This window comes from Mesocricetus auratus, unplaced genomic scaffold (genome assembly GCF_017639785.1).
Source record: "Mesocricetus auratus isolate SY011 unplaced genomic scaffold, BCM_Maur_2.0 Super-Scaffold_100014, whole genome shotgun sequence".
NCBI lineage: Eukaryota > Metazoa > Chordata > Mammalia > Rodentia > Cricetidae > Mesocricetus > Mesocricetus auratus.
The window spans coordinates 17,438,741-17,466,472 of NW_024429197.1; the positions used below are offsets into that span (position 1 = coordinate 17,438,741).

A 27,732-nucleotide genomic window follows, 5' to 3' on the forward strand; every position below is an offset into this window, starting at 1 on the left:
GTGACCCTTCTCTCTTTGAAGTGAGTTGGGCTCCCTCATACATCCAACAGCTCTTCTCCCGGCACTGCTGCTGGCTGCTCTGATCACAGCAGGAGTTTTCTTTGTAAGCTATTGTTTAATCTCTGGCTTCCCTGTCAGTACATAGCTCCAGGAGGGCAAGGGTTAAGCTTGGTCCCCACCCTGATGTGCCTCTGGGATTAGTGCAAGGCCCAACATAAACTGGAATCTCCAGGAAATTTTGTTGGAAAAGTGAACAGTAGAACACCCATCAAAACTGAGTTTGATCCCCAGGCACCATAGAAGAAAACTGACTCCTACAAGTTGTCCTCTGACCGCTACATATTTGCTGTGGTACTCTCTCTTTCCTTCTCTCTCTCTTCTCTCTCTCCCCCCTTTTTCCTCTTGCGCCCTTCTTCCTCTCTCATTGTAAATAATAATAATTCAAGATCTACTGCCAAAGGTCCTACTTTGCCCTTCCTCCAGCTTAATGGATCCATCCTGGCCTCAGTTTCCCCATTCAGCATGCATACTTCTCCTGAAGTCAAATTGAGTCTGACCGTTTGACCTGTATCTTACCAGAGTAGGAACTGCTGCCTATGTGCTGGCCCTGATGAGCTAACCCGCACTTTGTTCCCCTCCCCTGACCACTGGATGGATCCCAGCACTGATAGTCTCCACCTGCCCTCAGGCTCACCTTGGGGTGGTCGGGGAAGTCTTCAGTTCCTCAGAACTTCCTGTCATTGCCTGGATCGGGGGTGGGGGGTGGGGGTGGGGAGGGGGTGGGTGGGCATGCTGTCCAGTGTTGTCTGTTTCCCTGCTCCCACTTGTCCCTGTCCTACCCCTGGGTGAGTGTCCATCATGACTTGCTTTGATGTGTGTGGGTTCGCGGTTGGGAACAGGCTTGGGTACAGCCCTCCCTGGCTTTGCAAAACGGGCTTGGGACTTAGGCACATGGACCAGTAGCAAGGTCTGGTTCTGGGGAGAGAAGGGGCAGCATACAATACAAGCAGTAGGGGTGTATCTCTGTCAGCTGCTACTCCTGCCACACCTGGAGGCTGAGACCAATGCTCACAGCCCTGTGGTCATGACTTCTGCAGAGTATAGCTTCCCAAGCCCTGTGTTCCTTCACCATATTCATGACTACAGTAAGTGCACCAGGGACCAGAAATGACCTCATGCCCTCTCAGGCTAATCTAACTGTTTCTGGTCAAGAGGACAGCAATGATCCCTTCTGCCTTGCTTGTCTCTCAGACTTTCCTCTAGGGTGGAGATTCTCAACCTGCAAGGCTGCAACCCCAATGGCAAACCTCTACCACCAAAAAATATTTACACTATGATTCTTAACAGTAGCAAAAGTATAGTTAGGAAGTAGCAACAAAAATAATTTTATTGTTAGAGGGTCACCACAGTTTGAGAAACTGTATTAAGGGTCACAGCATCAGGAAGGTTGAGAACCAATGTTCTAGGACTTTCTGGGATGGATCACAGCAACTCCCTACTCTCTCAGTCCCCAGGACTATCTGGAAGCCAGACAAACTCTTCTGACTAGCTGCCTTCGAATTTGAGACTCAGCCCAACCTCCTGCTTAGAGATGAACACTTCTGTGACTGGAGATGCACATCCAGCTACCTTTGTATAGTCTACTACCCGTTTCCTATGCTGGAATGCAAGATCCTAAGCTCAGGGTGGCAGCAGAGTCAGGGAGTGGGGTAGGGAAGCTTGCCTGTATTTACTCCTGTATCCACAGCATCTAGTGTGAAGCCTCAGGTGATAGATTTACTGAATTGCTAGACCACTGTGAACACTGGAAGTCTTCAAAAATGCCACCCAGCAAGTCCCTCCTGAGATGCAACACGATTCTCTCTCTCAGAAGTGCACTGAGTTGTGGACGGAATCTGCTGTGACACCTGAGCCAGCTGCCAGTGCTGCCAGTGAGCATTGCGGCCACCAGTAACTCCAGAACTGGCATTCAGAACAGTTCACATAAATCTGATTAGATGGGGGACAGGTTCTGCAAAATCCCCAAATGTCAACTGTCAAGTCCTCCACTGTGGTGCGTGCACAAATCACCTGCGCTGAGAATGTCTGGGACAGCTGTGTGATTCCCAAGTCCCTGGGGAGGGCACTGTACCTGGCTCAGAGGATGGCTGGCTGGACAGATTTTCCCGTGGTATGGTACACACCCTGCACTACCTTCCTAAAAGAATCCCTTTTCTCACTGCCTTGTGTGTGCCCAGGTTGGAGCTCCCCAAGGCCTTCTGAGCTGCCTGCACTGAGGATTTCCACCCTGTTTTCCCCCATCTCCCCACCCTGGCAAGCCCACCACCCTGGTCCTCCCCATATATTTACTCTGATGACCTCTTGAACTTCTACAACACTCTTTAGGTCTATCTCTGGGCAATCTGCTGCCCCGACAACAGTCCAGGTGTTTAGCCATCTGTTTTCCCTGCCCTAACTGTGCTGTCCCGGAAGCATTCTGACCTGCCCCAGGAGAGCTCCCAGCATGCCTTGTATTTAAGTGCATCTGTCTAGCCTGAGTGAGGTAGGTTGGGCAGAGCTTCTCCTGGATACAAGAGTAGGGCCTGGGGCCAACCCTTGTGCATGCAGACCAGGAGGAGGAACTGGCTTATGGTAGGAAAACAATGGACCCATTAGGTGATGAGGTCACAGCTTTGACACCAAACTTTCCACATGAACATTTTGGATGTGAAGCTGAGTCATGACCCACAGTCATGTAGCTGGGCAGGAGGAGCAATCCATGCCCATTTATGAATCTTTCATTTACCAATGCCTGCTTTGCATCTAGGTGCTGGACAATGGCCAAGCTAAGTGCATCAGAAACTTCTGTCTAGGAGAAGAGTCCAGCAGAGGACACTGTCCCTCCTGGATGTGCCACTTTCCCTGGCTCTACTCTGTGATAGCGGGTAGGGGGGACATTTGAGCACGGCTATTTCTTCACAAAGGAAGGATGACATATCAAGGTAACCTGTGATCATTCTTTGTCCCCTATCTTGGTGTCAGCCTATCTGCAAACCAGGGGAAACTCTATGCCATACATCTCAGGTCTGAGCCTGGTCTCAGTGACCTCCCTACCCACACTTTCCTGGTTCTCCTGCTTGCCAGACTAGGCACCCTGAGCAGTTTCCCCCTTTATCCCGATCTGGCTCCCTCCTCATAGCCTGTGGCCAGCTACCTGCTGAGAATAGGGTTCTAACATGCCTCAAGTGACTTCTCTAGGGGCCCTGACACTCGGGGAAAGCACCAGTATCTCCCAAGAGGCCCATGCTAGAATCCACTGTCTGGTCCATCGTCACCATCCTTCCCTGACCCCTCCACTGACCCAGCTTGCAGGCTTCATGTCTCCTCCATGGGCTTTCTGTTTCCTTCTTTCCCACTGCACCTCCCCTCTCTCCCAGGCCTCAGCCACATGCCTGGGCCGGCTCCAGTTTGACTCAAGAGAGGAGAACCTTTCCTTTAGAGTCAGGATGCTGTTACTCACCCCTGCCCCCAGATCCATATCCTCTACTGGTGTTCTGTAGCTCTCGATATTAAAATTAAATAACTTGGCTGGGTGTATGTCCCAGTGACAGGATACTTGCCTAGCATGTGTAAGGTCCCAGAATCCATCCCCAGAATGGGAAAATGAAATAACTCAATTCTCAAGGCTGATAACCTTGTCTCTCTTTCCATCTGTGGCCTTCCTTTGGCTTCAGGCTCTCTCCTCTGGGGACTTTTCCTTCACACTTCCCATCTAGGCTCCTGGGGACCAGTAGCAGGACATGGGCACTCTAGATGGCAGGTGGGGTTCCTGGTGTAAAAAATACCAGTGTTCCAAGCAGAGCAGAACTTCAGTGTGTGCCTCAGTTTCCTAAGAGTCGGACGGACATGAGTCAGCCTCCAAGGCTGTCTGTTTAGAGTCAGGTAGGGAAGGCTGAGGTCCTGGTCAGTCCTCAGTTACAGCTTGTCGAGAAGGATGACTGTGGCTGATGGATGATTTCTCCCACTGCCACCATGTTTGAGCACAGACACATTAGAGAAGTGGGGGAGGGGCTGCACTTGGAAGAGTTGGCCCCGAGCAGGCTGCCTCTCACGTATGAACCCTCTCTGAGCATGAACCAAGACTAAGGCTCTGTTATCATTTGAAGCTGGGGGAATGGGAGCCACGCAGGTTGGACGACTCTTCTTGTGTGAGCTGAAACTCCCAGCCTGGAATCTGAATCTATTGCCATCGGATTCTAGAGTTGTCAGGACTCACAGGAGGACTGAAGACGGGGAGGTGAGCAGAGACACGGGGGGGTGGGGTGGTGAGAGGGAGCAGGCAGCGGTGATGGAGAGAGATCAGGAGAGACATGCAATTGAATAGCATTTGCTGCTGTGTGATTAACAGTATCTCAGGGAAGGTGAGTGTGTCTGCAGGAAGGGTTTGCATCCTCCTGGTGCCCACCTCCCATAATGCTAGCTCCTTGAACAGCCATGTAGCATGGACCAGAGGGTAGCAGGGTGTCAGGGAAGGACATTTTAAGTTCTGTCGGTTGGAGGGTCTGCCCAGAACCTCCAAATGAACCTCGGGGGGCAGATACTTCCAGAGGTGGGAATCCATCATCTTTATGCCTCCATTCAGAGCCCTAATAAGGAAGTAATAATATTGCCAAGTCTTTACCATGCTCCCTATGAACTAGTGAGAAGACTAATTATCTGATGACACTAATAAATGGTTATGATGTTATTAAAAACGGCACCAAGCTAGGATTAACAGGCTCATCAATTGTAGGGAATCAGGTTTAACAAGGTCCCCTGCATGTCCCATCCAGGCTCCTGGCCTTGCTGGGTATGGGGTCTCCAAAGCACTGGCCAGCAGTATGGAGACTGTGGCGGAGGTTCCTGCGGTTCCCCAGCAGAGGGACACTGAGGGTCTGCTTGCTGCTGACCTTTCTCATCATGTCCCTTTAAAAAGTTGGCTCTTCAAAGTTTGGGGGCCACAGAGACACAGCGGTGGCAGGAGTGTCTGTTCATCTCTTCCTATGTGTGGTCTTGGCTATCTGTCTTACAGAAGCCCTGTCCTCTCTATTTCCATTTCCTCTGCAAAAGCCAGGCTCCAGAGTTCCACTCACAAGGCTTGGGGGAGCCGGTAAGAGGAGGTGCGTCCGGTCCTGCTGGCTCATTTCCATAATAATTACAGTTATTACTAATACTATTGACAACACGCTTCCCATTTACTTGGAAGCGTGTGGCTCAGAAACCCTTCCCATCCAGTGTCTCTTTCTTGTCTCACAGTGGGCAGGGGAAAGTGGAGACAGTTATCATCTTTCTCACTGTGGAGGTAGGAAACTGGACCTTGGGGACACAAAAGGAGTCCTGAACAACTCCCTCCTCAGTCTCTAAGGAACAACTGCGAGGATAAAAATAAAAAACAATGACATCAAGGACTGATGGTCTACCAACTTCACCAGGCACACCTGCTAACGGAGTCCTTACTTGCCCCTGGGAGGCAAGTCCTGAGCATGTCATCCCCTTTTACAGGCGAGGGGACATTTAGACTGTCCAGGGACACCTAGCTACCAAGTGGCAGCATCAGTACGGGCTCTTCAACACTGCCCCCTCCTACCAGGCTTCCATACAGACCATGTTTGCCAGGCCAGGGACATAGGTCTACTATGTCATACTCCACTCGACTCTTACGTTTCAACATTCCTCTCCATCATTTGCCTCTGAGGTCTCCATACAGTACCTTTCCAATGCCCAGTGGGGCAGGGCATTTGTCAAAGCCTGGTACAGCTGCCTCTGCCTGGAGAGAGAACAGTGAGGAGCCCAGACACTGACAGGGACTATGGGGTACTGGAGACTGTGTCAGCCATGAATGTGCCTCCGCCCTGGCTCTGGGCCAGTGTGTTCTCTCTAGAGAGATCAAAGCCCAGGCCACTTATGTACATAGTCTTTAAAGACTCTCTGGCTTTGAATTCAGCCCACCACTTGATCTTTGAGGCTGGGCTCCTATCTCCCTCCTGCCTCTGCCGCGGTCTCTGTAACTGCCTCAGTGGGCTGCTCTAAGGATTTGGGGAGAGGAGGTCTAGGGCACCCAGGACACATCTGGTCCTTGCCACCTTTAAGTGCAGGCAAGATCTCTTTCAGATAGGTATTGCTTCTGTATTGCTGAGGGCCCTGAGACGGAAGGTGGGGGACACTTTATCTGTGCCCTGTGAGCCTGACAGACAGGTTATATTCCCACACCTTCTTTAGTGGCCTTGGCAGTTACTAACTACTCCTGCAGTCAAAAGGAAGGCATGGAGCTGGGATGTATGTATGTGTGTATATATGCATGTACTGAGGAACTTACTAGGTCATATATATGCTAAACCTAAAGGCTAGTTTTTGAACCTCAGATCTGCTGGTGCTGAACCTGGCTTCAAGAGGGAGGGCGTGTTTGCTGTTAGCGTTACACAGGTACCTGTGGCCTTGTATCACTGTCCCAGTACTCCTGGTGGGGGTGGGGCTGTGGAGGATTGGGAGTCAGGGGTGGGGGGTGGGTGACTCACATTTCACTGAGGAGAAACCGGCTCAGAGGCTGGGTGACTTGTGCCTGTGTCCATAGCTGAGGGCTCCACTTCCTCTCCTGGCCTACGAATTCTTGTCTTCTTCCTCATGTTCTACAAACTCAGGCTTCTCCCATGCGTTTCTCCCCCTCACCCTGCCTGCAAGGCTCCCTACCCCCAGTCTTCCCTGTCCCGGGCAGGGTGAGAGGTTCTTGGTGCTGCCTAGTTAGTCTTACTCGCGCCTCCATGCCAGCCCTAAGCCCGTTTCTTGAGTCACTTGTCTCACCAGTGAACCTACAGTGATTAGAAGAAGTGACAGATCTGTTTTCATGTTTGCTTAGGCTTCTCAACCCCGGGGCTGAGACATCCTTCAAGGAGCAAAAGTTTGAGAAGATGCATGAATTCTTTCCATGACAACCTCACCAAAGATGCCTCGGAAGGCCCATCGTCAGAGGGACCAATCTGTGTATATAGTGGGGATGTTGGGATGTGGACAGCCTAGGCTACTTCTTGTAGATCTTGACCCCTAAGGAACACAACCTCCACCGCCCCAGTTCTGGGACCTTTACCTGCTGGGATGCCCAGATGTTCAAATGGTGGTCACTAGAACCTCCAGCCCTGTCCTTACCCCAACCTCCACGCCCAAGCCCTGGCTTACGTGGTCAATGAGTTCCTTGACCATGCCGTTCCACTGGCCCTTGTCGTCCTGTGCCCCGTACTTGCCATCTTCCACCAGCCGGATCTCGTAGGAGAAGCCCAGGATATGCGCCAGCTCCTTGAGCAAGTCGATGCAGTAGCCCTCAAACCGATCGTTGCCATAAAGGGTCCTGTCAGACTTGCGGAACATGACAAAGGGCTCCTCCTGTGTGGACAGAAGGGAGAGAAGATGCTAGGCTAGGTGTCTGGGGTGGGGGTAGGCTCTGTAATTCAGGCTGACCTTGAAACCTCTAAGTAGTTAAGGACAACCTAGAACCCCTGATCTTCCTACTTGCACCTCTCAAATGCTGGAATTAGAGGCATGTGCTCCACACCTGGACTAGGCTCTAACACACACACACACACACACACACACACACACACACACACACACACACACACACACACACATACACATTCACTGAGTATGTGTGTATATGGATATATATACATGTACATATGTGTGCAATTACATGTGGAGGCCAGAGGTCAAACTTAGATGTCATTCTTCAAGGATCATCAACTTTTTTATTATTTACATTTTAATAATAATAAAATTAGCATGCATTAAATGTAAAAAATGTTTTTAAATATTTCCCCTTGGCCAGATATGGTGGTTTGTGCCTTTAATCCTAGCACTCTGGAGTCAGAGGCAGGAGGATCTCTGTGAATCTGAAGCCAGCTTAGTCTACATAGAGTTCCAGATCAGCCAGGGTGAAAATAGTGAGACCCTGCATAAAAAACAAAAATCCCTTTAAAAAATTGTATGTATTCATGTAACCAGAATTAAGCACTTGAAGTTCACTTTGCTTCAATGGGATGGAGTGGGTATCAGAGACCATCATACACCCTGTTTTTGCAACGGGGTCCATCACTGGTCTGAAGCCTGCTGAGTAAGATAGGCTAGCTAGCTGCAGAGCCCCAGGATCCTCCTGCCTGTGTACCCCCCAGAACCTGGATTTCAAGCATGAGCCACATGCCTGGCTTTATATGTGGTTCTAGGGATCGAACTCCGGCCTCCTGCTTACATCACAAAGCACTTTGCCAACACCACCCATCCTTAGGCCCTGGAGCCTTGTTTTTCTGAAAACATCTCAAATGGCTTAGACCAACAGCCTTGCCATGGCACCTGCAGGGATGGTCCCAGAACAAGGGGCCAGGGCTCTGCTGGTACAGACTGACTTAAGTGCTAGTGACCCCAGAGCTATCAAGTGGTGGGACAGGAACTACCGGATTCCATAGCACAGGTTTTCCGCTGTGTTAGTGTTCCAGGCCAGCATCAAGCATCAGCCTGACCTTAGAACCTGTTAGGAAGCACCCTTGGGCTTCCCACTAGACCCACTGAGGCAGGAGCTGTGGGTAAGCCTAGCATCCACTCAAGTTGGAGGACAGTGCAGCCAAAGCCCTTCATCAGGTATGGTGCCTTCCCAACTTGTTCTAGATTAGACATCCCTCCTGATACCACTCTGTACCCAAGGTCTCCTCAGCGCCCCAAGTCAGGACCTGGCAGTGAGCCACACTGACTACAGTGGAAGCTCCATCTGCATGCGCTGGCTGCGCTTCTCCCGGGGTCAGCTGGTCCTCAAGAAGGCAGTTTGTGAGTCCAGGGATGCCTGTCCTGTGTCGGTGATGGGAAGCCAGTGGAAGGCACAGAGTAGGGCTTAGCTCTGTCTGACTCATGAGAAGCATAGCCCTGGCTGTGCCCCAGTTGAGAAGTTATGGGAAGAGGCAGGAAGCCCACCGGGAGGACTGAACTGACAGCATCCACTTGGAGATGCTTGGAAGTGGAAAGATTCCGATGCTCCAGAATCCAGGGCAAAAAATTGCAAGTTCATGATTCTGTGGGCCTCAAGCGCCCATCCCCACCCACAACATGTTATGCAGAATTTCTGGGGATGGTTGAGCGGAACACCCGCCCCCACCTGCAAACTCCGCTTTTGTTGAATTACTACTGTGTACCATTTTTGACTCCTGTCAGTCTGTTTTGTTTAAGTCTTATTGGCATGCAGAATAGATGATCTTATCCCCATTTGACACGCTAAGAAAAAGACTCAGAGAGGGTCACTATATGACCCAAAGCCACACAGAAGTTGACAATAAATAGTTCAGTGAAGTTCAGTTTCTGATAGACCCAATCAATCAGCACTCCTCACCCCCCAGCTCCTTTCCTGCCTGTTCCGTATGCCCAGACCCTCCTGTCCTCACCTGTTCCTGCAGGTCCCGAACTCAGGCTGAGAGCTGCTATCCCTTCACCTGCTTGGATCTCTTGGATGTCAGTCCTGACCCATCCTCTGCCCTGGCCTGATAGCCACCTTCCCCCACACTCACCCTGGCACCCTGCTCTTGTCTAAACATCTCTACTAGCAGAGAGCCATTCACCGACAGAACACATGCCCACAAAACCACAAGTACTTACATAGAGGGGTGTCTCAATGTTCTCCCCATTGACAGGGCACTTTTCTTGACCCCATGAGCCCCTGGGACAGGGTGGGAAGTGGAAGGTTCTGGTAACCATTGTTGGATGTCCTCAGGAGCAGAAACCCACCAGTGCCTAACCCAGGCTCCTGCTGGGGCAGGTGGGCTTTTCTTCTGTCCTGGTCCCCAAGTCTCCCATTGTGCCACCCCATCTTATGACTGCTCTGCTCAAGCTTTCAGGAGCCCTTTGGGGGACAATGCTTGCCAGTCTAATCACATGGGAACATGGACCTTTGGGTTAGTCCCACCCTAGACCTCAGGGCCTCTGGTTCTACCTTGCAGCCAGGAGGCAGGCAAGCAGCTCAACACCGGGACAGGAAGCCCAGGTGGGCCTGGGTCAGGGGCTCAGGCTGAATGGAGGTACAGAAACATTGGGCCTTCCCAGGTAATACTGCCCCACACCCTGGGCATGGGGCTTAGGTGGGCTGACAGTCCACTCACCCCTCTGACGGATACTTCTGTGCAGTGGAGAAGCTGCACTATTGCACCAGGGGTCCCTGACCTTATTTAACTTAGAGAAAGAATTAGAGAGAAGGCGTCATCTTTCCCAGGGAAATTGTGCAGATGGGGAGAGATGCCCCAAACCTCCTTCTGTAGAATGGAGATTTTGACAGAACCTATCCCAACAGGAATAGGGATAAGATGGATCCACCCGGGAGAAGCCCTTGGTGCCTGGCAAGTGTCAGTTTCCAGCATCGCTATTATTGTTCTCATGACTACTATTCACACTCACACCCTCTCCTGTGGACCGACTGGCCTGTGACTTCAGTAACCTTTCCCTCTTAGAGACCACACCCATTGCCACCAAAACGGTAAGGATCATGGCTGCCTGGGGAAGTGGAGAGGATTGTTTGGGAAAAGCCCCTAGGACTGCTCCCTTCCTGACCCGCCCCCTCCACGCCTCTCCTTGGCCTTGGCCTCTAAAATTAGCACTTCATTTGTGAAGCCACCGCAGCCCCAGAATCTATACATCTCCATCTAAATACGCTGCCTTCGGAGCAGCTGCAAAATGCCATTAATTTTGGGAAGTGCTTTGCGGATGGCATACATATTTAACAGCTGAAGCCCAGGGCATTAAAATGGTGCTCGCCTTAGCAATGCGTCTCCAACCCAGCAACATTTCCTAGGGGGTAATTCTCAACTCCGAGACTACTTATTCATGGACTATTTCACAATTTATTACTGGAAATGTCCAGGCAGCCAGTTCACCGGCTCCCTCAGTTGCTAATCGATTGCTCAGTGAAGGTGCCCTCAATTTCATAACTTCACGCTCTCCTATTGCTCCTGGAGAAGAGCCGTGGGACCAGGGGTAATATTTCTCCTCAACAAGTTACTGAAAACAGGGGTCCAGAAAAATAACCTTTCCCCACTTTCTGTCATAAGGCTCTCCATCTGGGCTCGCTACAATCACTTAGCAATAGAGGAGCCAGGCCCAGAGCTAAGCTTCTCCCAGACACAGAGCCAGAAGGTTGAAAGAGGAGGCAGGGAGGGGGCAAACCCCAGAGGAGAAGTGTTCAGGGATTAGCAGCCCAATTGCTGGACCCTTGAGTGCCTTGACTTAGGCCACGTCTCCCTACGTCCATGCACCCGTGCACATGCATACACACTGGCAATATGACCTGCATGTTTCTGATTGCTGCCTGTCTGACCCTGCTTGGACACACAGACCAAGAACCTAGACCTGAAGCTTTGGCTGATGCATCACAGAACAAGACAGGGCATCCACAGTCACATTTCTCTAGTGGGAGGACTCAGAATGGCCCCTGGCCTGGCCTGGTCTTTCTGGCCGCATTCTGGCCTCTGCTACTGGGTGCTGAGGGTCAGCCTACCTGGCAGTTTAGTCTATGTGGGTCACAATGTGCACTCTGTACTGGTGTGTATCCAGAGGCCATTTGTGGCCCATCCCAAGAACTCACATCCACCCACATGCACCCCGATTGCCACTCACATCCACAGCCGAAAGTACCTTGAACCTTCAAAAGCAGGGCCCCGGGAGCACATTGCGTGAGCTTTCTTGGTGTGAGCTGAGGTTTGGGTGCATGAATTTTTCATGAGCTTGTGAAGAGCAGAGCCAGAAGAGAGGCTGGGCCTGCAGGGAGGGTGGTGGGGTAGGTTTCCATCTTTGGAATGGGGATCTGCCCTGTGATCTGAGGGGCCAGAGGGCAGGCACAGTCAGGCTCATGTCTATCTGTCTGTCTAGGGCAAGGCACCCTGAGTACCTAACCCCAGAGGTTTAGAACAGTGAGAGTAGACAATGGGGTTGGTGAGCCCACACAGGCTGCTGTGGCCTGCCGCATCCCAGGAAGACAGGTGCCCTTCTCATCAGGGTTCTCACCCCCAGATCCTGGTCCCTTAGGGCAGAACAGTTTGATGTTCTGATCCTGTGCCTTGGTACCTGCCTATCACTCAAAGTGTGGTTGCCTTGACAACGCAAGGCAAGACAGACAGGGGCCTGTGCTTTCAGCAGGAGGTGCTGGCCCTACACACAGGCAAGCCAAGCAAGGGGCTGAGTTTTCAGCCAGGACAGCTCAGCCAGCGCCACTCCCTATGATGTGTGTAGCTGCCCCAGGGACAAGTAATTAGCCTGACCCTATGGCCAGGAGCTCAGACTGTGGCCAAAGAAGGAAGGACGTAGAGGACAACCTGGAGCCTCATGTCTCTTGGAGATGCTAGAGCTCTAAGAAGGCCCGGGCTTGAGGTGACAAATCTTAAAACCATACAGCAGAGTGAAAATCTGGGGCAGCAGGGGGATGGGAGGTAGGCCCAGGAAAGCTCACTGGGCTTGAAAAATGTTCCAGTGTCAATTGAAAGTTCGAAACACAATGTGCCCCCATGCCGGGAATCGCCACCCCAACTGTGCTCTGTGTTTGGTGAAGTTCAGGCCTCTGCCTGTGGTCATATATGGTGTGTTGTAGTCGACCTGAGCTCACTGGGTCCTGGACCAACAGGAATCCATCACAATAACTGCATTTACCCCATGGTCAGTTTATCAGTATCTACCCCTCAGCTCTAGGAAGCAGTGGTGATTGCTCCCATGTCTTCCTTGTCAGATAGGACACAGGCCCACACATGATGTCAACAGAGAAGCCAGGACTCTACCCCAAAGTCTGGGCTCTTAGCTATTGCTCATCCCCTGTCCTTCAGGGGTTAAAGAGTTTTGGGCCATTTCTACCCAACTGACTTGAGGCTGAGGAACAGATAGAGCTGTGTCCAGGCTATGAGCCATGACTCAAGAGGGGCTTATCTTCCCCCACATCCTCCCAGGGTTCCCGGGACCTAGTCAGTTCTGGGGATGGGACCTCTGGCGATGGAGTGATCCCAGCAGCTTGGGGACCAGCGCCACTATGGTGAAGAAACTATGAAGACTGACAGGTCAAGAGCATGAGTTGCCTGCCTGGTTTAGTTTTGAAAGAAGAAGGAGAAGAAGCAGGAGGAGGAGGAAGAGGAGGAGGAAGAGGAGGAGAAGGAGGAGGAGGAGGGTGAGGAAGAGGAAGAGGAGGAGGAAGAGGAAGAGGAGGAGGAAGAGGAGGAGGAAGAGGAAGAGGAGGAGGAAGAGGAGGGTGAGGAAGAGGAGGAGGAAGAGGAGGAGAAGGAGGAGGAAGAGAAGGAGAAGGAGGAGGAAGAGGAGGAGGAGGGTGAGGAGGAGGGTGAGGAAGAGGAAGAGGAGAAGGAGGAGGAAGAGGAGGAGGAGGAGGAAGAGGAGGAGGAGGAGAACAGTAATGCTCTTTTGGGGGAGGGGTAGAACCTGCCTCTGCTTCCCCAGTGCATGTGCCACCAAGCCCCAGCCCCACACTCTTGAAACAGGGCAGTTGTCATTTCAGAGAGATGTGACCCGGTGACCTTTCAAGGTGGCTGTGCTTTGCATCAGCTCTAGCTCCTTTGGAGTCTTGTTTCGTGGCTGCATCCCCTCAGCTCCTGTAATCATCTCTCCTCCTCATCTCTCAAATCATATTTCTCTCACCTCGTTTCAATCTGGCCTTGCAAAAAGTGTTTTATTTATATCTCACATTTCATGCAATTCTGTTTTTAATCTTTTACCACCTTTTTATTATTTTATTTTTACCCTTTTATATTTGAGCGTTGTCACACTTTCATCCCTTTGCTTTTTGACATTTTTTTCCTTGAACATTTTTTACCTTGTCTAGCCAGCACCATAAATTATTTAATTTTTCGTCTTTCTTAATATCTTCCTTTTTAATCTCCCTCCTCACCTACATTATCCCCCAACCTTTCTATTAAGCTCTGCTCTCGCTGCCCTTTATCTTTCCTATTTTTATCCACATCCACAACCCTTTAATTGCTCATCAGTCTCCCTTAAGTCCCGGGTGCCTTCTGTTTATTTTTATCATTTATCTTTTACATTAGTTTTTCTCCTGCTCCTGTTGAGCTCTTTTTGACTTACAGCTTTAGTATTTGTCTCCTTAAAGACTAGAAGGCCATATGATTATTTGGAAAACTCCTGGGGTTCTAGTCCCCTGCAAAGGCAGGATGGCCGCTCCCTGACTCTCTTCCTCTGGCTCTATCAGCAGCCTGCCCACAATGCCTATTCAACCTTTATGGGCTTTAATGAGACTTCTCAATGACCATGACTCTGGGGCTGGAGATGAGACCCATTGGCTGGAATTCCCCTCAACATGTCTGGTAACCCCAGTGTCCTTGAGATGCCTGGAAGAAGAGGGAGTATTTTATAATTGCTTGCTTAACTGTTTCATGATGCCCCCCACCCAGCTGCTGAGTCTATGCCTGGTGGGCACCATGACACTAAAGGGGACGATGGTCTAGTTTGACCTGGCTGAACTGCCTCAGTGGGGGACATAGAGGAAGCCACCTGCATCCAAGCACCATGGAAAGCTCCAAGTCCTTGGGTCCAGGCCTTGCCCATGGAAGGCTTCCTTAATCCTAGCGGGCCGACATTGCTTTCATGTAGAGGAACAAGCCCAGGTATCCAGGTATAGGTCTTACAGATTTAGTTGCCTTATTCTAAAAGGTTGACTTGGCCCGAATTGCCCTCAAAGGGGCCAGCTTCTGCTTAGCTGTGGTGAGGTTCCTTTCTACTAGGGTGGCCCTGGGGGATGTGGGGAATTGTCCCGAAGAACAGTGCTGTGACACAGTGAGGGTCTGCTCTGAGCTTCTGTTGACTTTGCAGCCTCCCAGGAGGCAGCTGTGCATGAAGAGTGGGTGCAGCATCGGTCCGCAAGGGAGGGCAGTGGTGCAAGCTGCAAGGTGCAGGGAGCCTGCGAGAGTCCACCGGCCACTTCCTGGGTGAAGTGGGTCTGGAGGACAAGGGCAGGAGGAGAATGGAAGTCATGGGGAAGGGGCCTGGCTAAACTGCCTCAGCTGGGGCGGCAGGAGGGGCTACCCACATCTAAGTGTCATGGAAAGATGAGGCCCGCTGACTCATCACAAAAAGAGGATGGGATGGGGCTCTAGCCTCCAGCCCTCGGGATCTATAAACCCTGTGCAGTGTGGCATGTGTCCAGGCTCCCAGGGCTCTCTGCCGCGGCCATAGCACCCGCTATAGCTGGAGGGGCCCAAGGGAAGGGCCTTGAGGTGGGAGAGCAGCCCCTGGCTGTGATGAGCAGCCACTCTTCTGTGAACCTACTGAGAAAGCAGAGGCTCTGATGTGCAGGTAGGGGAGATGGCAACACGGGTTTCTCTCGGGGGGATGGGGAGGGGTCCCGGGTTCCAGCCTCCCTCTGAGAGCTTTCTGAACCTTCCCAGAAGTTTCTATTTTCTTGTGATCCACTTTGCTACTGTCTCCTGGGAGCCTTCTAAGGGGTACTCAAGATGTGACAGGTGGGGGGTCGAGGGGTCTCCCAGGTCAGATGGCCAGCCCACTTCTAGGTCAGACGGCTCTTCCAGCAGGGCCTGAGGCTCTTACCAGCACAGTGGTGACAATGAGAGATCTGTTGGTCAGAGAGTCAGTGACATTAGGACCTCGGCCTTTGGCAACCTCAGTGATGTTGAGGCCATCAGCTGGACTCCACACCCCAACCTGGATGGACAGACAAAAAAAGGTGCTGAGTCCTTCCTTTCTCCACAGCAACAAGGTCATCTGCTTTCAGACATCACAGCCTTTTCTGTGGCCATGTAACTGTGTATTTTGAGTTAACAATTCTAATGACAACCCTGCTGGCCTTCCTCCTCTAAGGAGACTTCAAGGTGTGGATTTTTTCTTCTCCTCTTGCCAACCAAGTCTCAGCTGAAGAAGAAATGCAGAGGAGCTGCAGGGATCTGGGAAGACCCTGCAGTAGATACCCAGTAGGGATCGAAGGGTGAGGGTCCAGGGCTACCTCTTGATAAAACACTGGGCACACAGCCGCTTACTCAATGGGTCTCTTCCAGGTCCAGACACCTGAGAAGCGCAGCTCATCCTGGAATGAAGGCGATGATCCCGCTGGGATGAGGGAGAAGGGTTCCACATGTGGACGAAGGGAGGAGGAACTGTGGGTGAACAGGCAGCAGGCTAACCTTGGGAGCTGTTTGGGGTGACAATGTAAGCCCTGAGAACTGCACTAAGAGAGTTTGCTTTGCGGTTTCCCCTCTAAAATGGGCATATACCCTGGTTGCCATGGGAAACTCCTTACAGCATCCTTACCAATATAAAGTCAGACACTAAAGTCAAGGAAGGGGAGGCAGGGTGTAAAAGTCATCCCAGGATGAAGAGATGGTTCAGGCATGTGCTGCCAAGCCTGATGACCTGAGTTTGACCTCTAGGACCTACATCGTAGAGAGAACTGACTCCTGAAAGTTGTCCTCTGGTCCTCACAGGGGCACAGTGGCATGATTCCATACATGCACATACAATGAATAAATAAATGCAGTACATTTTTTATAAGTCACTCTATAGCCCTGGGCCTCTTGCAGGTGCACGCTGAGCGCACTTCCCAGCTGGGCTTCATCTTGGCTCCTCTCTCAGGGAAGACATCAGCACGCCCACTCTGTCCTTGGCCCAGTTGGGGGTACTCAGAAAACCTAATCAATTAAACAGAGGCCAACAGCAAACATCCCACTCAGAGAGCTGTGCACAACAGATAGCAGGAAGATACGTAATTATGCTTGGGTAATTCTGCCTTAATCCTCCCAAAGCCACCCGGCTGGAGCTAGCTGGATCAGCTCTGACCCAGCTTAGCAAACATGAGAGGCAATGAGAGGCTGTGGCTGTGACGGGGACTCAGCATGATCTCTGCCTGTGTGGACCACTGGGGCCACGAGGAGTGGAGATGGGCAGACGGGAGTGGAGAGGTTCTTCTCGACGGTGGGCCAGGCTCAGTGTGGGGATGCTGAACAGAGGGCTGGGTGCTGAGAAAGAGCGCTAGTAGGTACAGGAGGCACTCAGCAAACATCTGTCCAGAGGTGGGTGAGCAGCAGGGAGCTTCAGGCCAGCAAGCTCTTTCTTCCAAGCCCCGACAGATGCCAGCCATGGTGTGAATGAAAGAACGGGAGTGAAGAGGCTGTCAGCTTACAGGCCCAGGTGGCTACGACTGGGAGCCTCTGGTGGGCACCCTGCAGGCCAACCTCCATCCAGGGATAATAGAGTTTTCCTTGAGTATTAGCTACGGTCAATTTGTACCAGCTGCCTGGAGGGCTGTTGGGAGATAGATGCTGCAGCGTGGACTCAGATGCAAGAGTGCTCCAGTGATCAATTACTGATGCCTGCCACGGGCACAGGAGCGGAAAGCGACGGCACGTGTGCCATCTATCTGCTAGTCCTAGAATCTGACGCTGTCTCTAGAGACAAGTGGCCGAGAAAGCGAAGCTAGGACTGCTACCTGTGAGTGCCACGTCAGCTGCGCCACTGCCCAGGAGGAAGGCTGTTCCCCAGCACTGGGGAGCTTAGACAAAGACTGCCGGGAACTCGTGGACTGCGCCTGGGGCTGGAAGCGTGGGCCTCGGGTGATCTTAGGAATGAAGGCCCCAGTCCCTGTCCTTGGGAATTAATGCCACACATGGCATGAAGTAGTTGTTGATGAACTGTGAGGATTCCTGGCCACCCCTCCCTATACAGTGAATGGGAGGACTCAGGAGAGGATCAGAGAGCCATGGCCATGACTGGTAGGACAGATGTCACATTTACAGCCAGGGCACTGGGATGGGGTCACGCTCAGAGGCTTTGGAGGATGGGAACCTGAATCAACTGTGGTGCAATTCAGGGAGCAGAAGAGGCTGGACTGGGCAACCAAGGAAATTCTCAGAGTCTAAAAGGCCCCAGTGAAGGGCTACAGCATACTGACTTGGAATTGGGAGCCATCAGCAGGGCAGAGCTGGGCCTAGTGAAGCTCCATCTGCTAGCACATTCAGAATGGATGAGAGTGGGAGGCGGGAAGCAGGGAAGGGTATTACAAAGCCTTGGGTGAGGCTGAACCACGCATACAGGACGGGAGGTGGGAGTCTACTCTGAAGGCCCTGCTAGCCTCCTGGGAACAGCTCTCCATATCTTATAAATGCCATATCTCAGGGTTGGAGGGGAACTCAAGTGGCTCTCAGGGACCAGCTGCAGTGGGATGGGTGTGGCTGAGGTGCTGGTTCCTCCGGATGCTGAAAACTGGGACCACAGGTGAAAGCCCCTTCCTGGAACGGCCTGCCTCTAACAGCACACACCGAAGGCTCTTCGGGACTGGAGAAAGCCTCATTAGAATATTTCCATGCTGGTCAGATGAGAGGCCCCCAAGTCCAAATGCTGGCATCAGTGGTGTGAGAAGCTGTAATTGGGGGGTGCCCAGATCCCAAAGATTTCAACATCTATTTGAGGTAAGGATTTTCTCAGTCTTCCAAACAAGCAATCTCTCCATATTTGCTTAAATGCCTCCAAGGACTGTGAGCTTACTATCCTAAGTCAGTCACTCTGTGGAGGCTACAAAGTTTAACTTAAGAATATGTATGTCCTTATTGCTGACCCGGCCCTGCAGGGTCTTAGAGACAGTCAGTTTGTGTCACAAGTCTTTGATTGTGTTTTCCTGACAAGCCTAGCTCACAGAGTGATGGCACAGTTGTCTGTTCTAGCTTGGTCACTGAACTTGACACCCTCAAGTGTAACAGGACCCTAGGGTCTCCTCTATCCCACAGCTCCTCTAGCCCAGAGGCCATGCTGGGTCGGCTGAATCTCAAGGGGATGCCTGCAGTGGCTCTTGCCCCTCTGCCTGGAACTTGTAGAAGGCACTTCCAACATCCCTGGTCCTCTACTGAGCCTTCTCCAGGGCCCACACACCTTCTCCAGGCCATCCTCTTTCAGGCTGATGATGTCCAGATCAAAATCAGTCCGCAAGCCACTGGTTTTGTTGAAAACAATCCGTCCAGTTAATCCTTCCCATTGAGCCTGCGGAGGGGAGAGGGCAGAGCGGCAATTCCTCGGGCTCATAAATCATCATTCGGTACAACTGTACAATGCTTCATTTTAATTACTCCTTGCACTGATACTGTTCCCCCAAGACCATGATTAATTAATAATCACCTCCATCATTGCTCGGGCTGTGGTGCGAGCCAGCGATTTCCATAAATTCTATTACGCTCTTTAGCCAGCTCTACATCTGCCCCTTCTCGTGTACAACATCGATCTCGGATGCGCTCAAATGAGCCCCCGCCTCGAAGCCCTGGGAAGGGGGAGCCCGTGTCAGATCCCTGGAGACGGCCAGGGAAGCAGGTGAGGGGAGCTGGAGCACATGAGACCCACCCAGAGATAGCAATGCCCACAGGCCCAGGGGGCTCTGTTTACAAAGCCATGGCCGGGGAGCATTGCCCCCAGAGAGGGAAGGAGCTGGACAAAGCCCCTCAGCCTGCTGCTGCAGCTCCATGCCACAAGTAAGAACTCTGCGGTCCAAGTTCTGGGCTCAACTCCACTAACTCTGTGACCTAGAGTACTCTCTGCCTCAGCTTCCTTGGCTATAAAATGGAACCAGTCTGGTTTCCATCCTTCCAAAGTTCGAGAGTGAAATAAACAATAGAGAGAAGAGCCTGGTCTAACACAAGCCCTGGATAAATGGCAGCCTCTGTCATTCTGTTGTCACTAATGCAGGCAGAGGCATGTGTAACTTAATGCAGACTGTCTTCTAGGTCAGGGTGGGCCTGTCTAGCCATGGTCTGTGCTTGTGAATGGGTGACTAGACCACACCCATTCCTACCTGTCTATGGGGAGTCCTGCTACCTTCAGATTTGCCAGTGTTGGATTGTGAAACACTGTCTCTTTCCTGGGGTCCCAGAGTAACTATTCTTTGTGTACACAAGGGTGTGTGGTGTACGTTTTTGTGTGTTTGTACATGTATATGTGCCTGTGTGTATGTGTATATGTGCCTGTGTGTATGTGCATGTGTATGCATGTATGTGTATGCAGATATGTGAAGTCAATGTTGAATGTCCTCCTCAGTCATGTCACTCTCCCTCTTATTTAAAATAAAATAGCAATAATAATATAAACAAGTGTGTTGCATATACATGTGTGGGTACCCATGGTCATGTGGAGACGAGTATTGTCTTTCTTTGTCGTGCTCCACCTTATTCTCTTTAGATAGGATTTCCCACTGAGCCCGAAGCTTGCCCCCTTGTCTAGGGTAGCTGATCAACAAGCCTCTGGGATAGACCTCTCCCTGCTCCTTAATGTCTGGGCTACAGGCATGTGCAGCCATGCCTAGATTTTAAGTGAGTGCTGGATTTGAACTCGGGTTTTTACGATGGCACAGAAAGGGGTTTTACCTGCAGAGCCATGTCTCCAGCCCTTCCATCTTGTATCGTGAGACAGTCTCTCACTGACCAGCTAGGATGGCAGGCCAGTAAGTTCTATGTGCTCATTTGCTTGCCTTCCCAACACTGGCATTATAGATCTATACTGTGCCCAGATTTATATGTAGGTGCTGGGGACTCCAACTTTGATTCTCATGCTTACGTAACAGGCCCTTCACTGGTATGATGGAGTCACGGCCCTAGGCGGAGAGGTGATGCCACAAGACACGACCCCACTGTTGGTTTCATTCAACTTCCCAGTAGCCTTGGGAGCTGGCCCGGTAGGGATCATGAGTCCCATGTTACAGATGGGGAAACAGGCCTGGAGGGAGAGGGTATTGGGAACCCCACACCTTGCCAAGCTAGACCCCACCCCTCACCGCTTGGTTTAGACCCCTTCTCTCTTCCTTCTCCTTGGGGCTGATGCTGGTGGGTGTGTTACAGTTAGCTTTCTGAATCTGGGAGGAGAAGATCCACCATCCATCGTGGGGTCCAAGGAAACAGCCAGTGTGTGGTGGTGGGGGCCTCAGCAGGCTATCGAGTGGAGGAATGAGCTATCTAGAGGAGAGGTGTGGACAGCAGGAGGTCTGAACTCTGGAAATCTGGCTGAGCACTGGTTTGGGTATAACAGGTTCCTGCTCACCCTTTATTCTGAGCCAGGCTCCTGGCCTCTTCCTGGAATGAGCATCAGCCCCCATCACATGGTCACCACGTCTCGAGTTCCTGGGCCCCAGAAGCTTATATTTGAATCCTACCTAAAGACCTAGAGTGTCTCCCTGCTCTGGGGCAGCTCGGAGTCCCTGTAGACTTTTACAAATAATGGTAGATGGTAGCTGAGTTAGGGGCAGGAGGATTGTGAATTCCAGACAGCCTCAGTTACTTACTGAGATTCTGTCTCAAGCCCTCGTCTGAAAAAAAACAGTGGATGGACAAAAGGTGTCCTAATTCAGGCAACATCCTGGAGCCCCAGAAGGCTACAGAACAAAAGAGGCTAGATCTATATAATAACCCACTTGTGTGAAGGTTCTTTTTTGTTTGTTTGTTTGGTTTGTTTTTTCGAGACAGGGTTTCTCTGTATTGTTTTGGAGGCTGTCCTGGAACTCACTCTGTAAACCAGTCTGGTCTCAAACTCACAGAGAACCGCCTGCCTCTGACTTCTGAGTGCTAGGATTAAAGGTGTGTGCAGGTTCTTAAAGTAGTGGTAAAGTGTTCAGTACTACACCTGTGTGTATGATCATGATGACTGTTATGGGTTAGCATGTTCTTTTGTGGATTCTGGAGCCCCAGGGACTCCTGGGAATGTAGCTGGTCCTCAATGGAGTAAGAGCAGAACTTTGGACAAGGCCAGGCTCACAGAGGAAACTTATAGCAGAGAGTTACAATCCCACCCTTAGGGAGCCCACTAAACTTCCAATGTAACCCTGTGAAGCAGGCTCATCATTGTCTTCATTTCCCAGATGTGAATACTGAGGTTCAAAGATGGACTGAGGCACTGAGGAGATAGTTCAATTAGTAAAATGCCTGACACAGAAGCCTGAGGTATTGAGTCGGATCCCTAGTGCTCACATAAAAATGGCAGGTGTGGTTGCAGGCGTCAGTAACCCTAGCACTGGGTGTGGGTGGGATGGATCACCAGGGCGTACTGGTCAGCTAGCACACCTAATCTGTGAACACCAGGTTCAGTGAGAGAGCAGGGCTCAGAAAAACTGAGGCATGGGGGGGAGGGGCTGGGAAGCTGGGAGCCAAGAAGACAGAGATTAAAAGCCACATCAGAGAAGGTGAACAGTTCTGTTTATGACTTCACAGGGAGGCCAGGCTTCCCTCAGGCTGGCTCCCCCTTCCCTCTGGCTTCCTCTCTGTTGCAGCCCACACCCTCTGGCTATCTGCTGGCCCCCAGGGAAATCTCAGCAGGTGTCTTCAGCTGCCTTGCTCCTACAGAGGAGGCCTTCCTCCCTGTCAGTGCCAGAGGAATTAAATGCCAGCAGGTGCGGCCTGTCTGTGGGCGGGTGGGCAGGGGCAGGGCAGGGAGCCACGGGCAGCTCCTCCCCGTGACATTTCCCAGCCCACCCGCCCCCTCTAGCAGTAGCTCAGGCCTTGCTAAATGAAAGATGCTTCACACGCTCTGAACTCCGGCCTGGTATTTTCCAGCTACTCTCGGAAATGCCAAGTCTTTAAAATGATTTACTGTCACGCAGTCGGACAGGGAGATGGGCAACTTGGAAACGGACAAAGGGAAGACTGGACTCTGCAGGGTACCTGGGTTCTGGAAGTGGCCAGTTATAGACCATGAGCATTTTGTGGCTGCTCTTGCCTGGCCCCCAGGGCCCTAAGGAGAACAGGAGTTCTGTAAGGGACGGGAGTGCCTGGGTAGGAGAGCCTGGAGGGGGAACGGGACCTCTCTTTCCAGGCTGGGCAGTGGGGAATCTGCTCCCTTTGGGCACTCATGGCTGAGCCGCATGTTTTCCAAGGGGCAGTGGTTGAAGAGGTGGGTCCCTGAAGCAGTGTGGGCTGCAGACCATCTGGCTGGAACCCATTACCCAAAAGGAAGTTATAGTAACTACAGATGATGATGACTAAGCGATCAGGGCTGTCACACCTGCCTGCTGTGTCAGGTGGGGCACAGCTCTGAGACCAGCCTTCAGCCAATGGAAGAATCTGGACTTCCCTAGAGCGCTTCATCTGAGCTTCTTGGTGTTGGTTATGCTCCACACATCCACGCACTCTAGACCAGGACAGCCCTACCTAGATCCTGTCCATCATAGCCTTTTCTTCTTTCTAGAAACAGACTGGACGCTGGTCAGACCCTGGGTTTTATTCCATCTTCCCAACAATTTTGAACTAAGGATCAGAGAGGTGGTCACCCCACCAAGCTACTTGGCCAGCGGCAACACACCAGCATGTGAGGCCTGGACTTAGTGTATTTGTCTGTAGATGGGAGCCATAAGCCTTGTATCCAGAATGACAGCAGCAAGGACAGTGACAGAGAGAGGACCCTTTGATCACCTGGACTTCTCAATCCCCTTTGAGACTGGGTAAACTGAGGCTCAGAGATGTGACGTGACCCGCCCAAGTCGTATGTAACAGGAACCACTGCTCTCTGACTCTCACACCCGAGCACTCCTGCTCTCTGCTACTTCAGAGCATTGATGGCCGCAAGGGGGGCATCCCTGGAGGGGCATGGGACTCACCTCCTTGATGAAGTTCATAAAGCGGCCACCAAAGCGCCAGGCCTTGTGCCGATGGCACTGCAGGGAGTTCACGGTCATCTGAGGGGCTCGCTGGTAGCACACAGACACGATATGGACAGCATCGTAGAGCAGGGCTGCGTCAGTCTGCGGAGGGCAGGGGCCTGCCTGAGGGCTGCGGCTGTGGCATGCTCCTGCCCCGCCTGCCCCCTCCCACTACAAGAGCATGGTGTCCTGGGGGAGGGGGACACAGGCCCGTAGGCCCGGAGGGAGCCCTGTCCTTTTACCTCAGTGGTCCTGTGAGTGTGAATACCTCAGTGCCACCCTCTTTCTGCAGCCCAGGCTCTCTATCTCTAGACCCTCTGGGAACTCATTCCCGAATCCCACCCACTCCTTATGTCTTTCTGCAGCCCAGGCTCTCTATCTCTAGACCCTCTGCAAACTCATTCCTGAATCCCACCCACTCCTTATGTCTTATGCCTCGCACCCGCCAGCCACAACCTAAGTGCCCACACCTTTAGCTCTTTTTACGTAATCCAGTTTTAGCCGTTCTGTGCTCCATCAGAGGCGGCCCTTGGGGTGGGACTACTGTCCTGGGGGCTCTGGCTGATATATGACAGATCTTACAAAAAGAAGTGTTGTATGGGGAAATGGGAGGAAGGAAGGAAGGAAGGAAGGAGGAAAGGAAGACAGGAAAGAGGGTCAAGAAGGAAGGAAGGAGGGAGAGAGGGGAGCTCCTGGGGCCCACCTATCCACCTGCTCACCGTACCATCATCACTCCATCCAACAGGCCAGATTCTGCCCGGGGAGCCGCCTGTAGCCGCTCCATGGACCACTTTTCCACAATGGCTGAGACATGGGGGTTGTCCACATTGAGTATGCGGAACCCAGTCAGGTTCACCCCTGAGTAGCGATAGGGTTCCAGGTCTAGTGCGTAGAGATCCTGAAGAGAGAGAGCTTGATGTGGTTAAGGGCTGGCCCAGTTCCCCTCCCTCACTTGCCATCACCCACCAGACCTGAGCACCCCTGGGCCTGAGCTGTGGCTCCCCGTAGAGCCCTATGCGTGGACGGTGACTGGATTACCCACTGGAGAACTGAACGCAGGGTCCACCCCTTGGATCTCCTGATACTGACCTCACATGCTGACTATGGGAGCCATCATCATGTTTCTTCGTCTACAAAATGGGGCTCACTCCCCATTATAGGACCCAGAAGAACCCTCTCACTTAGGGAGGATGAAGGGTGCTGGACCTGGGCATCTCCAAGTGACACTGAACGAAGCAGAAGGGCCAGAGGTTTTTTTTCCCCCCTTACAGAGGGGTCCAAATGAGTACCAAAGAATCCACTCCCTCTTCCCTGACTCTTCTGGAAGCCACAGGCAGGGCCTTTGCAACCTGCCTTCTAGGAACAGGTCAGGTCCCATGCAGCCCGGTAGATGGGCAGGCCTTGGCTGACAGCCAGGGAGAACAGGACGTTAAATAAAGCCCAACCAGTCTTGGCCTCTCTGGCAGCCCCAGCTCAGGCCAATGGGCTGGAGAAACAACGAGCCAAGAGGTAGGGTGGTGGGAATAGCCAGCTGCCCCTTGGCAGAGAAGACATCATGTGGTGGGGTAGCTAGCCTTCACAGGAGCCAAGCAGAGAGCCACAGGTTCAAAATGCCTCCAAACTCAAGGGGACACAAGACAAAAGTTGTCATGTGCTTTCAATACATGGAATGGCTGTTTACAGATCACGGGCGCTCCCTATCTCCGCTGGTTTAGGAACTGCTGTAAATGCTAGTTAAAGCCCAAACTTCCACTGAACATGAGATTTCTGTCTGGCACAAAAGGTCATCCCCAAGGCTGTGGTTTTATTGCTTTGCAGGAGATTAATCTATTTTGTATGTAACCCGGCTGTTTTACTCTGTGTCCCTTCCCCCTTAAAGCCCCGCTACTCACCCCATTCCTCAAATGCTCTGCTTCACCCCCGGACTGTTCCCTCCAGACCTAGAAACACGTCCAAATCTACACTTACTTTAGACTAATGTTTTCATTTTCAAAACTAAAATTTGGATAATGTAGACTGGCTGCAAGCCAGGACTGGGGAAACTGAGTCCCTTGTCTATAGTTACTTGTTTCCCTTCCACTTTGTACCTGAAGCCCACCCCCACCTCCACCCCCACCCCAGTGCCAACCTCAGATAATAAAAGGGACCCAGGCTGGAGCCCATAGAGCAGATCTCACACAATGCCTGAGAGTCCCGTGGCCTGTGAGACACCCCTTCCCAGGGCTGAACTCCTGCTCCTCCTGCATTCCCAGGCGGACCCTTTCTGGAAGGCACTGTGTGCATTCATGTCTCCTTAGCAGAGAATAGGAGGGCTTGGAGCCCAGGCAAGAAAGTCTCATCTTACCCTTCCCAAACAAACACAACCAGCCCCCCCCAAGTCTGTGTATCTGTGAATGCAACCGCACGCACGTGTGTGTGTGTGTGTGTGTGTGTGTGTGTGTGTGTAATTTAATTGCCCATCTATACTACACATGCAAACTTTCTCTCCACAATTCCCTAACAATGTCACAAACCATACAGCATTTACATTGTATTGGGTACTGTAAGTTATCTAGAGTTGACTTATGGGAGACGAGAGCACATATTAATAATATGTAAATATGCCATTGTATATAAGAGACTTGAGGACTGTGCTGGGCTATTTAATGTCAACTTGACACAAGCTAGAATTATCTGAGAAGAAAGAGCTACAATTGAGAAAATGCCTCCACAAGACTGGCAACTCTGTGGGGGTATTGTCAGGATTGATGATTGATGTGGGAGGACCCGGCCCACAGTAGGTGGAGCCACCCTTTGGCAGGTGGTCCTGGGTTCTATAAGAAAGCAGGCTGAGCAAGTCACAAGAGAGCAAGCCAGGAAGCAGCAGCCCTCCAAGGCCTCTGCATCAGCTCCTACCTCCAGGTTCCTGCCCAGCTTGAATTCTTGCCCTGACTTCTTTCAGTAATAGACTGTGTTAGTATTTGGGCATCCGTATGGCCTGTCCTTGGGGTTCTGATAGGATACATCCTCAGCTGCAGCCACTAAGAGCATCACCTGTGCACATTCACTATGTTCCTTTTCAAAGGGCCCTGCCCACCTCCCATCCGCCTCTCTCTTTCTGTCTCTCCCTTTCTCTGTCTCTGTCTCTCTCTTTCTGCCTCCTTCCTCTCTCCTGCTGCTCCTATCCCCAGAGGCCTTCCTTGTTCGCCTTTCCCCTTTTTATGATCCCTTTCCCTTAATGAAAATCCCTTCCGTTTGAACTGTGTTGTGGAGCTGCTTTTTAAAAAAATTACAACAGACTGGATGTGGAAGCGTAACTGAAACGATCCCTTTTCTCCCCAAGTTGCTTTTGGCCAGCGTGTTTCATCGCAGCAATAGAAACCCTGACTAGGACAGGCATCTACAGAAGTTACTATCCAACGGGGTCCCGGAGCCATCCCCTGTGAATACTATGAATACCATGGGACAGCTCACTCCATGGCCCTGCTTCCAGGCCAGTGTTTAGGGTAGGGAGGAAGCTGGATAAGAGCAGGAGGCTGTAGGGAAGGGAGTCCACACTAAGATGGCCAGAGGGTGTCTAAATGGTACCAATCTCAATAGAGAGTGAGTGTGGGGACCATCACGCCATTTTTACTTTCATAGCAACTTCCTTTCTTATTTTATGGGTAAGGAAATAGCCCTGGGGAGGGGAGACATGCAGAAGAGGTAATTAAGCCACAAGGACTCTGCCCTCAGCAACACTTCCAAAGGCAGTGTGTTACTCAGGAGAGGAAGGCCTCTAAAGGAGTTCGGCCAACTTCCTGGTCCCATGTTCAATGGCTTGTACACCATGCTATGATGAAGCCTAACGGTTCTCACCAGAGGCCAGCACCATGTTCCCAGGCCACTTAACTGTGAGCTAGAGAAACTCATTTGTGGCTCCCATAGGCTATGGCATTCTGTCACATTCCTGCTAAAAAAATAGTTCGAACTCCTTAGCATAGATCAGGAACTACCCCTGTGTCCTGTTTTCCTGTACCCATCCCCAGTTTTCACTCCAGGAAGACTGAGGGACCTCTACCTTGTCTTACCTTCCCTTCTAGCTTCTCATCCTAAGTCAGATGGGTTTG

The 27,732-nt window shown here is 51.6% G+C and overlaps 1 protein-coding gene across 3 annotated transcripts in view; it reads right to left on the reverse strand.

Moving 5' to 3' along the window:
- Grik3 (glutamate ionotropic receptor kainate type subunit 3) overlaps window positions 1-27,732 on the reverse strand; it is a 218,565-nt gene that overhangs the window by 34,161 nt on the left and 156,672 nt on the right. For all 3 annotated transcript variants that reach the window (XM_005084371.4, XM_040756664.1, XM_040756665.1), the window contains 5 exons: window positions 24,369-24,542; window positions 23,603-23,746; window positions 18,910-19,017; window positions 15,583-15,696; window positions 7,189-7,392 (listed from right to left, as the gene is read on the reverse strand). In XM_005084371.4, coding sequence (XP_005084428.3) covers window positions 7,189-7,392; window positions 15,583-15,696; window positions 18,910-19,017; window positions 23,603-23,746; window positions 24,369-24,542 — 744 coding nt within the window. The remainder of the gene's footprint in view (window positions 1-7,188; window positions 7,393-15,582; window positions 15,697-18,909; window positions 19,018-23,602; window positions 23,747-24,368; window positions 24,543-27,732) is intronic.